Source organism: Salmo salar, chromosome 06 (assembly GCF_965601325.2).
Source record: "Salmo salar chromosome 06, fSalSal1, whole genome shotgun sequence".
NCBI lineage: Eukaryota > Metazoa > Chordata > Actinopteri > Salmoniformes > Salmonidae > Salmo > Salmo salar.
In genome coordinates, this window is record NC_138296.1 from 11,822,575 (window position 1) to 11,841,683 (window position 19,109).

The 19,109-nt window shown below is 43.1% G+C and overlaps 1 protein-coding gene across 1 annotated transcript in view; it reads left to right on the forward strand.

Moving 5' to 3' along the window:
• Positions 1-9,672: 9,672 nt before the first annotated feature.
• Positions 9,673-19,109, forward strand: part of LOC106606243 (rho GTPase-activating protein 44) — a 109,997-nt gene continuing 100,560 nt past the window's right edge. The window contains exon 1 of the mRNA XM_082976324.1: positions 9,673-9,947. Within this exon, the coding sequence (XP_082832450.1) occupies positions 9,895-9,947 (53 nt within the window). The 5' untranslated portion in view covers positions 9,673-9,894. The remainder of the gene's footprint in view (positions 9,948-19,109) is intronic.

The following is a 19,109-nucleotide window of genomic DNA, read 5'->3' on the forward strand; positions in this document are numbered from 1 at the left end:
CATGACTGTCACTGGAATTACATCTGCAGTGTTCTTTCTCAAACATTCCAAATCCTGTTTGGCTGATTTTGTCACTCAGGGGAAACTGAACGCACCAGAAGAGCAGCGAGTCACACAGGTGTAGCCTATGGGTATAGATGACAGCCATCCCTGAGAGGGAGACACTGCCCTGTATGGGAGGAGTGGCACGTGTTTTGGTTTCACTCAGCCAGTGCAACAGACCTTCAGGCAGGTAGGTTCGGGATCCTAGCCTGTTGAAATCAGCTTTATTCTCGCTGTTGGAACTATAGTCAAATCCCGAGGCACCAACAGTTGTTATTAGGATTATTGGTGATTCCATGGTGCACCACCGGTGTGGATAGCACTGCCAGGCAGCGCGTAAAGGCTCCAGGATGACACCATTCGACGGACATCAAGAGGAGGAACGGGACTCGCAGAGCCAGGAGGACTCTGAGTGTCCCGTGTGTTATGATAGTCTCTCCGGCACGGAGAGGACCCTGAGCTGCGGACACGTTTTCTGCCACGACTGTCTGGTAAAAACCTTAGTCAGTATCAACAGGGACGGCGTCATCAGAGACACCATCATCTGTCCCGTCTGCCGACACCTGACTTTCATCAAGAAGCAACAGGAGGTTGGGGTTCCTCTCGCCCCAGGGAAAGAGGCCGAGGAAGGAGGCAGGCAGACCTTGAAGGTCCCTGTCCCTCCACCAGCACCTGGTAACCCACAGCATCACCATGAAACACGACGCGCGTCAGGGCATAGTAGCTCACCGTCTGATTCAAGTGGACTGAGCTGGATTGGGAGACACTTTAGGTGGATTTCAGAGAGATGCAGGAGTCGACGGATACTATCACTGATCAGTCCCGACCACAGAAAGTCTCAGATTTTCATCATCAGTGCCCAGGGCCGACCCATGGCTGATGAAGATGCGGTTAGCCTGGACACTATGCCTGTTGTTCCCCAACCCAACCGCAGGAGACGGCGAATCAGGATTTGCACAACGGCACGTTGCTTGGTCGTTCTGCTTGTGATATTCACATTGATGGCAATGGTAGCTGCCACACTTCCTTGGATTATATTGGCATAGCCCACAAAGCCAGAGCCATATGGCTCTAGCATATGCATGGTGCGTCATTACGCACTACTTGATAGATGACCCATTTCTTGTTATTGTATGGTCTAATTTTCTCTTCTTCACTCATGCTCTCATGAAGACAATTTATTGCACTTAATTAATTGAAACATGTCATTTTGTTCATTCTGTCAATATATATTGTAGTGCCATATAGTTTGAACTTGCACAGTGTGTTTCTTGTATGCCTGTTTGTCCTCAATGACCTGGAAAGGATCTAATTAAGTCACTGAATGAAACAGCGCTGGTTCAGTCACTCTGGTTTCTGCAATAAAGTGAGTTTATGGAATGACTTAGAGGAAAAGGCATTGTCTTATTTCCTAAATTTATACACTTTATGATGGTGATTTGATTAATAATGGTTGAAATATTGGTCCTAAGATCAAAAGAAAAGGAGGCCCCTGTGAACATGCCTCCATATTCACCCATTACCATAGGTCTATAACTACCCCTGCTCACCATATAACTGCCCCATATGTTGTTGGCAACAAGTCCTCAATATAGAATGGTGAGGGTTGCAATCCCAGCACCTCTCATGGAGACCATTGTTGTGCGTTTCTGGTTGTAAGTTGTTTTACCTGTTTAATGAGAACTTCAGTGACATTTAAAAGTACAGGCTACAGTTACTTTATTAGAAGGACTAGATAACCATCGCATCATGTGCCAAAGTATCTTTATGTCCTACTGGCACATGGTATATTCTGACAATGTGAACAGAGAAAGGGAGACAGAAACAGACACAGAGACACATGAGAGGCACCGAGACAGAATGAGACACCGAGACACAGAGAGAAAGTGCGCTCTCAAATGCCTTCAGTATCCTCAGCAAATAATTCATGTGAGTCCCTGGCAGGTTGAAGGAGCAAGACCGACTTGCAGGTAAAGATGAGCATGGGTCGGGGATTGATTGCTGTAAAGAGAGACTTGGGGCATGGGAACACTGAGGTGTTGTCTTACCACTGACACTACTTAGAGGCCCTGCTATACCAACACCAGGGAGAGTTAGCTCTGCTTTCTCTTTTGTGAAGGGAACAATGTGTACAGTTTATAATGGACAAGGAATGTACAGTATTGGAGGATCTGATACAGGGCCTACATAGTTGTGTAGGCTACATGGTGAACATAACAGGTGTTGCATAGTCATATAACCTGTATATATATATATATATATATATATATATATATATATATATATATATATATATATATATGTGTGTGTGTGTGTGTGTTGTGTTTCTAGAGTTCTAGTGTGTATATTGGGTCACTAAGTGAATGTACGTGAGTACATGAGTTGTAGTTATTACTAGTTTACTACCACTGTATGAGAGCAACTTACCGTAAAGTGTTACATAGCAACTTAATGGAACATGTTACAGAGCAACTTAATGGAACATGTTACAGAGCAACTTAATGGAACATGTTACAGAGCAACTTAATGGAACATGTTACAGAGCAACTTAATGGAAAGTGTTACAAAGCAACTTAATGGGTTGGGTTGGCGCCCCCCCCCCCCCCCTTGGGTTGTGCCATGGCGGAGATCGTTGTGGGCTATACTCGGCCTTGTCTTAGGACGGTAAGTTGGTGGTTGGAGACATCCCTCTAGTGGTGTGGGGGCTGTGCTTTGGCAAAGTGGGTGGGGTTATATCCTGCCTGTTTGGCCCTGTCCGGGGGTATCATCGGATGGGGCCACAGTGTCTTCTGATCCCTCCTGTCTCAGCCTCCAGTATTTATGCTGCAGTAGTTTATGTGTCGGGGGGCTAGGGTCAGTCTGTTACATCTGGAGTATTTCTCTTGTCTTATCCGGTGTCCTGTGTGTATTTAAATATGCTCTCTCTAATTCTCTCTTTCTCTCTTTCTGTCTTTCTCTTGGAGGACCTGAGCCCTAGGACCATGCCTCAGGACTACCTGGTATGATGACTCCTTGCTGTCCCCAGTCCACCTGGCCGTGCTGCTGCTCCAGTTTCAACTGTTCTGCCTGCGGCTATGGAACCCTGACCTGTTCACCGGACGTGCTTGTTGCACCCTCGACAACTACTATGATTATTATTATTTGACCATGCTGGTCATTTATGAACATTTTAACATTTTAACATTTTGACCATGTTCTGTTATAATATCCACCCTGCACAGCCAGAAGAGGACTGGCCACCCCTCATAGCCTGGTTCCTCTCTAGGTTTCTTCCTAGGTTTTTGGCCTTTCTAGGGAGTTTTTCCTAGGGAGTTTTTCCTAGCCACCGTGCTTCTTTCACATGCTTTGCTTGCTGTTTGGGGTTTTAGGCTGGGTTTCTGTACAGCACTTTGAGAATATCAGCTGATGTACGAAGGGCTATATAAAAATAAATTTGATTTGATTTGATTTAATGGAAAGTGTTACAGAGCAACTTAATGGAACATGTTACAGAGCAACTTAATGGAACATGTTACAGAGCAACTTAATGGAAAGTGTTACAGAGCAACTTAATGGAACATGTTACAGAGCAACTTACTGTAAAGTGTTACAGAGCAACTTACTGTAAAGTGTTACAGAGCAACTTACAGTAAAGTGTTACAGAGCAACTTAATGGAACATGTTACAGAGCAACTTAATGGAACATGTTACAGAGCAACTTAATGGAAAGTGTTACAGAGCAACTTAATGGAACATGTTACAGAGCAACTTACAGTAAAGTGTTACAGAGAAACTTACTGTAAAGTGTTACAGAGCAACTTACTGTAAAGGATTACAGAGCAACTTACAGTAAAGTGTTACAGAGAAACTTACTGTAAAGGATTACAGAGCAACTTAATGGAACATGTTACAGAGCAACTTACTGTAAAGTGTTACAGAGCAACTTACAGTAAAGTGTTACAGAGCAACTTACTGTAAAGTGTTACAGAGCAACTTACTGTAAAGGATTACAGAGCAACTTACAGTAAAGTGTTACAGAGAAACTTACTGTAAAGGATTACAGAGCAACTTAATGGAACATGTTACAGAGCAACTTACTGTAAAGTGTTACAGAGCAACTTACAGTAAAGTGTTACAGAGCAACTTACTGTAAAGTGTTACAGAGCAACTTAATGGAACATGTTACAGAGCAACTTACTGTAAAGTGTTACAGAGCAACTTACTGTAAAGTGTTACAGAGTAACTTACAGTGAAGTGATAACTAGTTTATTATGTAAGGAGCAAGGTTCCTGAAATGTGCTTTATCAATGTCTCCATCCTCCATGTGTACTCTCTTTCCTCTGCTTGTCTAGTTGTTCCTGTTTTACTGGTTGGTTAGCAACCAGTAAAGAAGTGGGTAGAGAAGTGTAATAATGAATTTCAGTTAATGACTCAGCATAATTGAGTAATAAAACCTACTCTTACTGTGGGAGTGGATGGTGACATTCTATTACAGAGACTTAATGTTCTTGTGTGAGAAATTCAATTATGTGGCATATCAAAATCAACTCTTAAAGTAAAGTTCTACCATAAATCCACAATGAATTAATGAGCATAAAACTATAAAACATATTTTTAAACATTTTGAACATGGAAAACAAGTTGTATTAAATATGCGTTGTTGGTGAGATCAACAGAATGATAACATCAGATAGGGATCTGCCGATTACCTTTGAATCACTACTCAAGGTCATTACCGAAGAACGATTTGGGGATTAAATACTGTAATAAACAATGCCTCTGCCTGGCACTTTTTATGTGGAGTCAAACGTTCCAGTGACGTATAAACTTTAGGAACAGCATGACACCGATACCACTGGTTATACTGGTGGAAAGTCTCTCTCAGATACCACTGGTTATACTGGTGGAAAGTCTCTCTCTGATACCACTGGTTATACTGGTGGAAAGTCTCTCTCTCTGATACCACTGGTTATACTGGTGGAAAGTCTCTCTCTGATACCACTGGTTATACTGGTGGAAAGTCTCTCTCAGATACCACTGGTTATACTGGTGGAAAGTCTCTCTCTGATACCACTGGTTGTACTGGTGGAAAGTCTCTCTCTGATACCACTGGTTATACTGGTGGAAAGTCTCTCTCTGATACCACTGGTTATACTGGTGGAAAGTCTCTCTCTGATACCACTGGTTATACTGGTGGAAAGTCTCTCTCTGATACCACTGGTTATACTGGTGGAAAGTCTCTCTCTGATACTACTGGTTATACTGGTGGAAAGGCTCTCTCTGATACCACTGGTTATACTGGTGGAAAGTCTCTCTCAGATACCACTGGTTATACTGGTGGAAATGATCTCTCTGATTCCACTGGTTAGACTGGTGGAAAGTCTCTCTCAGATACCACTGGTTATACTGGTGGAAAGTCTCTTTCTGATACCACTGGTTATACTGGTGGAAAGTCTCTCTCAGATACCACTTGTTATACTGGTAGAAAGTCTCTTTCTGACACCACTGGTTATACTGGTGGACAGTCTATACTGGTGGAAAGTCTCTCTCAGATACCACTGGTTATACTGGTGGAAAGTCTCTCTCTGATACCACTGGTTATACTGGTGGAAAGTCTCTCTCAGATACCACTGGTTATACTGGTGGAAAGTCTCTCTCTGATACCACTGGTTATACTGGTGGAAAGTCTCTCTCAGATACCACTGGCTATACTGGTGGAAAGTCTCTCTCTGATACCACTGGTTATACTGGTGGAAAGTCTCTCTCTGATACCACTGGTTATACTGGTGGAAAGTTTCTCTCAGTATTTACTCAGGCACCCCCTCTTGAGAAACTGGTTACCTGTAATCTCATTCACCAGCCGGCTCTTTATCTGGAGCCTGGGGACCAGGTTACCTGTAATCTCATTAAACCTTTATTTAACTAGGCAAGTCAGTTACGAACAAATTCTTATTTACAATGACGGCCTACCCTAGGCCAAACCCGGACAACGCTGGGCCAATTGTGCACCGCCCTATGGGACTCCCAATCACGCCCAGATATGACGCAGCCTGGAAAAGATCAGGGTCCTTTTCTAAATAGTCTCTCAGGGTGCTGATCTAGGATCAGTTTTGCTTTATACCATAACTAATAAGATTGCGTGGACAAGGAGGATCTGATCCTAGATCAGCACTCCTACTCTAAGTACGGTTCCTCGAAATCAGTTGTTAGGAAGAATAGGTGTACTGACACATAGAAACCACATGATGGTAATGTACTGACACATAGAAACCACATGATGGTAGTGTATTGACACATAGAAACCACATGATGGTAGTGTAATCTGACACATAGAAACCACATGATGGTAGTGTATTGACACATAGAAACCACATGATGGTAGTGTAATCTGAAACATAGAAACCACATGATGGTAGTGTAATCTGACACATAGAAACCACATGATGGTAGTGTAATCTGATACATAGAAACCACATGATGGTAGTGTATTGACACATAGAAACCACATGATGGTAGTGTAATCTGAAACATAGAAACCACATGATGGTAGTGTATTGACACATAGAAACCACATGATGGTAGTGTAATCTGATACATAGAAACCACATGATGGTAGTGTATTGACACATAGAAACCACATGATGGTAGTGTAATCTGACACATAGAAACCACATGATGGTAGTGTATTGACACATAGAAACCACATGATGGTAGTGTAATCTGATACATAGAAACCACATGATGGTAGTGTATGGTAGTGTAATCTGATACATAGAAACCACATGATGGTAGTGTAATCTGACACATAGAAACCACATGATGGTAGTGTAATCTGACACATAGAAACCACATGATGGTAGTGTAATCTGATACATAGAAACCACATGATGGTAGTGTAATCTGACACATAGAAACCACATGATGGTAGTGTAATCTGACACATAGAAACCACATGATGGTAGTGTATTGACACATAGAAACCACATGATGGTAGTGTATTGACACATAGAAACCACATGATGGTAGTGTAATCTGAAACATAGAAACCACATGATGGTAGTGTAATCTGACACATAGAAACCACATGATGGTAGTGTATTGACACATAGAAACCACATGATGGTAGTGTAATCTGAAACATAGAAACCACATGATGGTAGTGTATTGACACATAGAAACCACATGATGGTAGTGTAATCTGATACATAGAAACCACATGATGGTAGTGTATTGACACATAGAAACCACATGATGGTAGTGTAATCTGACACATAGAAACCACATGATGGTAGTGTATTGACACATAGAAACCACATGATGGTAGTGTAATCTGATACATAGAAACCACATGATGGTAGTGTATTGACACATAGAAACCACATGTTGGTAGTGTACTGACACATAGAAACCACATGATGGTAGTCTATTGACACATTGAAACCGCATGATGGTAGTGTAATCTGATACATAGAAACCACATGATGGTAGTGTAATCTGATACATAGAAACCACATGATGGTAGTGTAATCTGATACATAGAAACCACATGATGGTAGTCTATTGACACATTGAAACCGCATGATGGTAGTGTAATCTGACACATAGAAACCACATGATGGTAGTGTAATCTGACACATAGAAACCACATGATGGTAGTGTAATCTGACACATAGAAACCACATGATGGTAGTGTACTGACACATAGAAACCACATGATGGTAGTGTACTGACACATAGAAACCACATGATGGTAGTGTAATCTGACACATAGAAACCACATGATGGTAGTGTACTGACACATAGAAACCACATAATGGTAGTGTAATCTGATACATAGAAACCACATGATGGTAGTGTAATCTGATACATAGAAACCACATGATGGTAGTGTACTGACACATAGAAACCACATGATGGTAGTGTAATCTGATACATAGAAACCACATGATGGTAGTGTAATCTGACACATAGAAACCACATGATGGTAGTGTAATCTGACACATAGAAACCACATGATGGTAGTGTAATCTGATACATAGAAACCACATGATGGTAGTGTACTGACACATAGAAACCACATGATGGTAGTGTAATCTGATACATAGAAACCACATGTTGGTAGTGTACTGATACATAGAAACCACATGATGGTAGTGTACTGACACATAGAAACCACGTGATGGTAGTGTAATCTGACACATAGAAACCACATGTTGGTAGTGTACTGACACATAGAAACCACATGATGGTAGTGTATTGACACATAGAAACCACATGATGGTAGTGTAATCTGACACATAGAAACCACATGTTGGTAGTGTACTGACACATAGAAACCACATGATGGTAGTGTATTGACACATAGAAACCACATGATGGTAGTGTAATCTGACACATAGAAACCACATGATGGTAGTGTAATCTGATACATAGAAACCACACGATGGTAGTGTAATCTGACACATAGAAACCACATGATGGTAGTGTAATCTGACACATAGAAACCACATGATGGTAGTGTAATCTGATACATAGAAACCACATGATGGTAGTGTAATCTGACACATAGAAACCACATGATGGTAGTGTAATCTGATACATAGAAACCACATGATGGTAGTGTAATCTGACACATAGAAACCACATGTTGGTAGTGTACTGACACATAGAAACCACATGATGGTAGTGTACTGACACATAGAAACCACATGATGGTAGTGTAATCTGACACATAGAAACCACATGATGGTAGTGTACTGACACATAGAAACCACATGATGGTAGTGTAATCTGACACATAGAAACCACATGATGGTAGTGTACTGACACATAGAAACCACATGATGGTAGTGTACTGACACATAGAAACCACATGAGGTGGTACGCCTGCCCTGAGGAGGTCTGACACATAGAAACCACATGATGGTAGTGTAATCTGGATAACATCCTGATTCAGTTCTATTTCTACATTTTAAATGTAACCTTTATTAAACCTTTATTTAACCTTTATTTAAAGGGGCAAGTCAGTTAAGAAAAAATCTTATTTACAATGACGGCCTACACTAGCCAAACCCAGACGACGCTGGGCCAATTGTGTGCCGCACTATGGGACTCCCAATCACAGCTGGTAGTGATACAGCCTGGAATCAAACCAGGGTGTCTGTAGTAACATTTACATTACATTTTAGTCATTTAGCGACTTACAGTAGTGAATGCAAGCACTGAGATGGAGTGCCTAAGACCACTGTGCCACTCGGGAACCACTCTGAGTTTCTTGTCATGCATGGCAACAAGAATGTTACATTACAAGTTTGACACAAACAGCCATGTCAATAGGACACTTGTTGTCAGGCCTTTACTGTTACCTGTTGGCCATTGATTTTTGCCCCCCTTGATGTAGGCTAAACATTGGAAAAGTTGGCCCTATGACATTTATCATAACCTACCGACCCATGTCCTATCTACAACATAACTGTAAGCATGTCATTTATTGATAATTCAATTGGAAACACTATTAATTCCCTTGGTCATCCATAATAATTGATGCTGAGTGGGATGTGTTGGAACAGTTCACGATTTACTACACTACCCACAGTGCTTTGCCGCGTAGCGTGTCATGACACTGTCACTCTCTGCTGCCCATAGCGGCGAATTGATCCAGCATCTCTGCACTGGGTGTATAGGGCGAATGGATACGGGAAAATGCAGTGAAAATATGTAATTCAGCGCATTTTCAATGTTTTAACAATTGCGATGAGGGAAAGAAAGTATGAGAGGGTGGATTTTCTCTTGTGCCGCTGCGGAGTACGGGCCATTATTTTAAGAGAAATGCGGAGTCTTTTTCCCCATAGGTGTTAACGCAGAAAATACAAGATGAAGAAGCAATTCAATCGAATGCGACAGCTCGCCAACCAAACGGTGGGCAGGTAAGCAAAACGGGAAACCGGTTTACAGCCTCCTTTTCCATACCTTGTTATGCATGTGAGAGTGAGTGAGAGTTTGCAGGAAACGTAGCGTAGCCTGCAAATCTGCTTGAGCAGCGCTTGGTCCCATTCCAATGGGAAGGGAATAGGTAATGGGACCAAGCAGATAATATTCATAATCATATAGGGATTATTGTCATACAGATTCACTGCAACGAATTGATATAGCCAACAGGGATAATGCATAGGATGCATTTATTTCACATTGCTGGTGGTCTCCTTTTGCGTAATGGCCATTTGGAATACCGCAGAGCGTGTAGGCGCATTGCCCTTCTCCCAGCCCACTGGATATAATAATATTTATATCCTCAGTTCAGCAGCGTCACAATATATGGGGTCATTATTGGGCAGAGGAGGAAGGGGGGGGGGGGGGGGGGGGGGGGGGGCATGTAAATTGGGGCTAAACGCTGTAATTTCATATCAGGGGTAAAATGATGCCTGTCACCCACCTTCTGAAGGCTAGATACTGCTGATGCGGACAGATGTCTCTGCGACACGAGGGGGAATGGGGATATTCGCAATGCTTTCAATACGCAGTTATCTGAGCTGTGGTTCCTGTCAGAAATGAGAAACATTGCAGGTGCAGCATCATGATCGTCTCCTATGCCCCCGGAAAGGTCGTTTAGCACTGCATCAGGTACCTTCAATCCTATGGATGTAGCCTGTGTCATATTCCTCCACAATCCACATAGTTTACCTAGCAACTACACTTGGCCCCACTCAATTAGCAAAGGCGTTCTAGAGTCACAGGAATGTGTTTATTATCACCTATGGTAAAGCTTTTTAATTTGGGAATTATTTATATTGATATGCCGTTCGGCCATCACTCATTTATTTATTTATTTTTACATTTTAGTCATTTAGCAGACGCTCTTATCCAGAGCGACTTACAGTAGTGAACGCATAGATTTCATACATTTTTTTTCTTTCTGTGCTGGCCCCCCGTGGGAATCGAACCCATAACCCTGGCGTTGCAAACACCATGCTCTACCAACTGAGCTACAGGGAAGGCTGCTTATGTACATATTCGGATTCATTCCTTTACACTTGTGTGTACAAGGTAGTTGTGGAATTGGTAGATTACTTGTTAGATATTACTGCATGGTTGGAACTAGAAGCACAAGCATTTTGCTACACTTGCATTAACACCTGCTAACCATGCGTATGTGACAAATACATTTGGTTTGATTTGAACAACATATGTCCTTATTACTCCCATGCTGGGATACCTGTAATCAAACCAAATCAAATGTCAGGTACATCATGTTGTTTATCCACCTGTAATATCAGGTACATAATGTTGTTTATCCACCTGTAATATCAGGTACATCATGTTGTTTATCCACCTGTAATGTCAGGTACATCATGTTGTTTATCCACCTGTAATATCAGGTACATCATGTTGTTTATCCACCTGTAATATCAGGTACATAATGTTGTTTATCCACCTGTAATATCAGGTACATCATGTTGTTTATCCACCTGTAATATCAGGTACATCATGTTGTTTATCCACCTGTAATGTCAGGTACATCATGTTGTTTATCCACCTGTAATATCAGGTACATCATGTTGTTTATCCACCTGTAATATCAGGTACATAATGTTGTTTATCCACCTGTAATATCAGGTACATCATGTTGTTTATCCACCTGTAATATCAGGTACATCATGTTGTTTATCCACCTGTAATATCAGGTACATAATGTTGTTTATCCACCTGTAATGTCAGGTACATCATGTTGTTTATCCACCTGTAATATCAGGTACATAATGTTGTTTATCCACCTGTAATATCAGGTACATCATGTTGTTTATCCACCTGTAATATCAGGTACATCATGTTGTTTATCCACCTGTAATGTCAGGTACATAATGTTGTTTATCCACCTGTAATATCAGGTACATCATGTTGTTTATCCACCTGTAATATCAGGTACATCATGTTGTTTATCCACCTGTAATATCAGGTACATAATGTTGTTTATCCACCTGTAATGTCAGGTACATCATGTTGTTTATCCACCTGTAATATCAGGTACATAATGTTGTTTATCCACCTGTAATATCAGGTACATCATGTTGTTTATCCACCTGTAATATCAGGTACATCATGTTGTTTATCCACCTGTAATATCAGGTACATAATGTTGTTTATCCACCTGTAATGTCAGGTACATCATGTTGTTTATCCACCTGTAATATCAGGTACATAATGTTGTTTATCCACCTGTAATGTCAGGTACATCATGTTGTTTATCCACCTGTAATATCAGGTACATCATGTTGTTTATCCACCTGTAATATCAGGTACATAATGTTGTTTATCCACCTGTAATATCAGGTACATCATGTTGTTTATCCACCTGTAATATCAGGTACATCATGTTGTTTATCCACCTGTAATATCAGGTACATCATGTTGTTTATCCACCTGTAATATCAGGTACATCATGTTGTTTATCCACCTGTAATATCAGGTACATCATGTTGTTTATCCACCTGTAATATCAGGTACATAATGTTGTTTATCCACCTGTAATATCAGGTACATCATGTTGTTTATCCACCTGTAATATCAGGTACATCATGTTGTTTATCCACCTGTAATATCAGGTACATCATGTTGTTTATCCACCTGTAATATCAGGTACATCATGTTGTTTATCCACCTGTAATATCAGGTACATCATGTTGTTTATCCACCTGTAATATCAGGTACATAATGTTGTTTATCCACCTGTAATATCAGGTACATCATGTTGTTTATCCACCTGTAATATCAGGTACATAATGTTGTTTATCCACCTGTAATATCAGGTACATCATGTTGTTTATCCACCTGTAATATCAGGTACATCATGTTGTTTATCCACCTGTAATATCAGGTACATAATGTTGTTTATCCACCTGTAATATCAGGTACATCATGTTGTTTATCCACCTGTAATATCAGGTACATCATGTTGTTTATCCACCTGTAATGTCAGGTACATCATGTTGTTTATCCACCTGTAATATCAGGTACATCATGTTGTTTATCCACCTGTAATATCAGGTACATCATGTTGTTTATCCACCTGTAATATCAGGTACATCATGTTGTTTATCCACCTGTAATATCAGGTACATAATGTTGTTTATCCACCTGTAATATCAGGTACATCATGTTGTTTATCCACCTGTAATATCAGGTACATAATGTTGTTTATCCACCTGTAATATCAGGTACATCATGTTGTTTATCCACCTGTAATATCAGGTACATAATGTTGTTTATCCACCTGTAATATCAGGTACATCATGTTGTTTATCCACCTGTAATATCAGGTACATAATGTTGTTTATCCACCTGTAATGTCAGGTACATCATGTTGTTTATCCACCTGTAATATCAGGTACATCATGTTGTTTATCCACCTGTAATATCAGGTACATCATGTTGTTTATCCACCTGTAATATCAGGTACATAATGTTGTTTATCCACCTGTAATATCAGGTACATAATGTTGTTTATCCACCTGTAATATCAGGTACATAATGTTGTTTATCCACCTGTAATATCAGGTACATAATGTTGTTTATCCACCTGTAATGTCAGGTACATCATGTTGTTTATCCACCTGTAATATCAGGTACATAATGTTGTTTATCCACCTGTAATATCAGGTACATCATGTTGTTTATCCACCTGTAATATCAGGTACATCATGTTGTTTATCCACCTGTAATATCAGGTACATAATGTTGTTTATCCACCTGTAATATCAGGTACATCATGTTGTTTATTACATGGCCTATCCACCTGTAATTAAAACAACATTAGCATGATTCTCACGTCCCCCTCCTTATGCTGCTAGTTTATGTGGTGTGGCCTTCACCCCCCCCCCCCCCCCCCCCCCACAGACAGCCTAGTATTACAGGAATATGTTACATTTGACCTTTAACATCTCTGCTATGTGTTTATCACTCCTCCCATTGCCCTATCTCTCTCTCTTCCCTCTCTCACCTGTCTCCCGCTCTCTCGCATCTCTCTCTCTCCCTCTCTCTCTATCCTTCTCCCACTCTCTCTCTATATATCTCCCTCCCTCCCTCCCTCCCTCCCTCGCATTCTCACACTCTCTGTCTTTATTTCTCTCTCCCCCGCTCTCTCTCTCTCTCTCTCTCTCTCGCCCTGTTTGCTTCCCCTCCTCCTGGGAGAGCAGAGCAGAGCAGCTTGTCTTGCAGAAGGCATCGCATCAATCGGGCCAGAAGGCGCTCTTCCCTGCTCCTCCTCTCCTCCTCATCGCCTCCTCCTCCTCCTCTTCATCCTCCTCCCAGGTCCATGCTGGTCCTTACTGGGGGATTATAACACAGGGTAGTGGTCATCATATCACGTCCTATGCTGTTCAGCACGCCACTAAGGGGGTAGCCTACATTACCTTACAGACGCTGTTGTTATCACCCCCTGCTCGGTGACCAGCGTTAGTGCAGTATCTGAAAAGATGTCCATCACCTACATACTGCTGGGTCCTAGCTGACCTTGTCTCTTCAGTGTTCATCATTTAGTGTGTGTGTGTGTGTGTGTGTGTGTGTGTGTGTGTGTGTGTGTGTGTGTGTGTGTGTGTGTGTGTGTGTGTATGATTGTGTTTTAAATCTCCCTATCTGTGTGTAGGTGTGTGAGTGTGTAGGTGTGTGGGTGTGTTTGTGCATATTGGCATGTTTTGAATCTGCACATCTGTGTGTGTGTACTAGTCTAGCATTCTCTTCACAGTGTACTGCTGTTCAGAGGGAGGCTGGGCAGGGAGTGGTGGCAGCAACCCGCTGTGTCTCTCTCTGTTCTGTCCGCTGCACCACAGTCATAATGAGCTACAACATGTTTCCTAAACAGCCCAGTCGTCTGGTCATTAATAATACTACAGGACGAGGGCTGAATGTCAAACCCAACACTTGGCCCCTAAGCCCTTTATTGAGTGGCCACTTGCTGTTGTGTTCGATAGTGATCACTCCAGTCTAACAGTGTTTTGACCAAAATGAGCATTGAGACAATGTGCATACAATGTCCCAACTGTCACTTATCAATATTCCTAAATTCGCGAGCATTGTCTCCCATGACCTGTCTTGTAGCATGACTCACTTGCTATGAAGCACAGGTACTGGGGACCTGCAGCAGACACAGACACATACTCCCATTGACAGTGAAAACAAAATTACATCTCTCTAACGTTACTCCTGCACAAAATATGTGCAGGTATATTGGTCACCAGTGATTCCATCAGCTGGTGTTGGCTTGTTGTAGCATGCCTGCTGCTAGCTAGCTTCACTGTTAAACACAGGGATGTAATGTTAGCTAGCTCGCTAAGAATGTTGGGCACTGCACTGTTAAACATAGGGATCTAATGTTAGCTAGCTAGCTAAGAATGTTGGGCACTGCACTGTTAAACATAGGGATCTAATGTTAGCTAGCTAGCTAAGAATGTTGGGCACTGCACTGTTAAACATAGGGATCTAATGTTAGCTAGCTAGCTAAGGATGTTGGGCACTGCACTGATAAACAGCATGTAGCTTATCACTTATTTAGGATAGTTTGACAGCTTTCTGATGAAGTTGTAGACATGTTCCCAGCAGTCAGTCCGTGCTTCAGCATATTTCCAAAGCACCAATCGCTAAGTTGTAACGTTGGGGCAGCAGCAGCTAACTCAATACTGTTCTGATTCGGGGTAGAACAGGCAGTTGCTGCATCATTAAAACATGTTCATTGTGATAAAAACATTTTTACTACAGTAGCTAGCTAACTAGCTAACTTGTAAAATCACACGACTAAGACCTCGAAATTAAACTTCAAAATGAATTACAGATTCCTTGATATATCTTGATTTATTCAGAATTTTTTTGAGGGTGATGTAGTAGGGACTGTTGTTGCTAGGTAACATGATAAGATTCATCGGAAGAAGTTGCTGCCAAGGGCACTGAGTTGGCATAGGATGCCCAGTCAATAAAGAAGCTTCCGAAGGGCACAGTGGAGCCCTCAATGACTCGACAACTAGCCTTTGAGATTAACTCGATTGACTTGTGAACGCATATATCGAGTGATCAAGGGCTCGAAGTGCTCAAAGTGTTCAGTTTGAGATTCAGCCAAGGTCTATAGGCCAGGTGACAGAGGGAAGACTCTGGTACTGTCTACAGGACAAGGTCTATAGGCCAGGTGACAGAGGACAGACTCTGGTACTGTCTACAGGACAAGGTCTCTAGGCCAGGTGACAGAGGACAGACTCTGGTACTGTCTACAGGACAAGGTCTATAGGCCAGGTAACAGAGGACAGACTCTGGTACTGTCTACAGACAAGGTCTATAGGCCAGGTGATAGAGGGAAGACTCTGGTACTGTCTACAGGACAAGGTCTATAGGCCAGGTAACAGAGGACAGACTCTGGTACTGTCTACAGGACAAGGTCTATAGGCCAGGTAACAGAGGACAGACTCTGGTACTGTCTACAGGACAAGGTCTATAGGCCAGGTAACAGAGGACAGACACTGGTACTGTCTACAGGACAAGGTCTATAGGCCAGGTAACAGAGGACAGACTCTGGTACTGTCTACAGGACAAGGTCTATAGGCCAGGTAACAGAGGACAGACTCTGGTACTGTCTACAGGACAAGGTCTATAGGCCAGGTGACAGAGGACAGACTCTGGTAGTGTCTACAGGACAAGGTCTATAGGCCAGGTGACAGAGGACAGACTCTGGTAGTGTCTACAGGACAAGGTCTATAGGCCAGAGGACAGAGCGGAGACTCTGACTGGCACTCCTGCCTGGGAGTTTAAAGTGTGGGACATAGGTGGGACATACATGAGGGACAGGGGTTTACATACAGGGATGGAACAGGGAGGGACAGGGATGGAATAGGGGTCAGAAAGGGATGGAACAGGGAGGAACAGGGTCAGACAGGGAAAGCACAGGGAGGGGACAGGGAAGGGACTGCCAGCGGTGAGGGTAGTGTCCTACCGATTTTTGGATCATCACTTGATCATCTTTGTTAGTGTCCTATTGAGTGGAGGTCTCTGGTAGTAGTGTCCTATTGAGTGGAGAGAGGGAGAGAGCAGAGGTCAAAGTGCTGTCACACTGTCACACGCCCTCTAGTCCTCTATTGACACTCCACGTTTCTCACACTATCGCCTAATGATTTCTTAGTGGGATTAGGAGACACACTCCTAAACTTAATTTAGACTAGGACCAGGTACTATAATAAGAATCATATGGGGGGTGCTTATATTTGTCCTGTTGGACCTCCCGAGTGGCGCAGCGGTGTAAGGCATTGCATCGCAGTGCTTGAGGTGTCACTACAGACCTGGGTTAGATCCCAGGCTGTGTCGCAGCGGACCTCAACCAGGAGACCCACGAGGCGGCACACAATTGGCCCAGCGTTGTCCAGGTTAGGGGAGGGTTTGGCCGGCTGGGATGTCCTTGTCCCATTACGCTCTAGCGACTCCTTGTGGCAGGCCTGGCGCATGCATGCTGACTTCGGTCGCCAGTTGTACTGTGTTTCCTCCGACACATTGGTGTGGCTGGCTTCCGTGTTAAGCAGGCAGTGTGTCAAGAAGCAGTGCTGCTTGGCAGGGTCGTGTTTGGAGGACGCATGGCTCTTGACCTTCGCCTCTCCCGAGTCCGTACGGGAGTTGCAGTGATGGGACAAGACTGTAACTACCAATTGGATATTGTGGGTAAAAAGTAAAAATATATATGTGTCCTGTTACACACAAGTCTGAAATGGAAATGTGTTTTTTTGCATATAAGGAGAAGGGGAGGAGGAGGAGGAGGAGAGGGAGGAAGGTCCACCCTCAGTAGTGGGGGAGGGGGCTAGTCCATGTGTGCTGTGTCAGCATTTCTCTAGATCACTGGAGCAGGCCTGTCCTATGCTGACTGGCTGGCTTTCTGGCTGGCTGACTGGCTGACTGGGTGACTGGCTGCCTGGCTGGTTGGCTGGTTTGTTGGCTGACTGACTGGCTGGCTGACTGCCTGGTTGCTTTGCTGACTGGCTGGCTGACTGGATGACTGGCTTGCTGGCTGTCTGGCTGGCTGGTTGGTTGGCTGGTTTGTTGGCTGACTGACTGGCTGGCTGACTGCCTGGTTGCTTTGCTGACTGGCTGGCTGACTGGATGACTGGCTTGCTGGCTGTCTGGCTGGCTGGTTGGTTGGTTGGCTGACTGGCTGGTTGGCTGACTGGCTGGCTGACTGGCTGGTTGCTTTGCTGACTGGCTGGCTGACTGACTGACTGACTGACTGACTGACTGACTAACTGCCTGACTGGCTGGTTGGTTGGTTGGCTGGTTGGCTGACTGACTGACTGACTGGTTGGTTGGCTGGTTGGCTGACTGACTGGTTGGTTGGCTGGTTGGCTGACTGACTGGTTGCTTTGCTGACTGGCTGGCTGACTTGCTGGTTGCTTGGTTGGCTGGTTGGCTGACTGACTGGTTGGTTGGCTGGTTGGCTGATTGACTGACTGACTGGCTGGTTGGCTGACTGGCTGGCTGACTGGCTGGTTGCTTTGCTGACTGGCTAACTGACTGGCTGGTTGGTGTGACACTTTGTTGGGGTCCCGAGTGGTGCAGTGTTCTAAGGCACTGCATTTCATTGCAAGAGGCGTCACTTCAGTCAATGGTTCGAATCCAGGCTGAATCACATCCGGCCATGATTGGGAGTCCCATAGGGCAGAGCACAATTGGCCCAGTGTCGTCAGGGTTTGGTTGGGGTAGGCCGTCATTGTAAATAAGAATTTGTTCTTAAATGACTCTCCTAGTTAAATAAAGGTTAAATAATATAAAAATAAACATGTGACCAGATGACTCACTGGCTGGACAAGGTATGCACTCTCTGCAGTAGGTCTCTATAGGAGGATGTGTATGGTCTCTATAGGGGGATGTGTATGTTCTGCCATGGTCTCTATAGGGGGATGTGTATGTTCTGTCATGGTCTCTATAGGAGGATGTGTATGTTCTGCCATGGTCTCTATAGGAGGATGTGTATGTTCTGCCATGGTCTCTATAGGAGGATGTGTATGTTCTGCCATGGTCTCTATAGGAGGATGTGTATGGTCTCTATAGCAGGATGTGTATGTTCTGCCATGGTC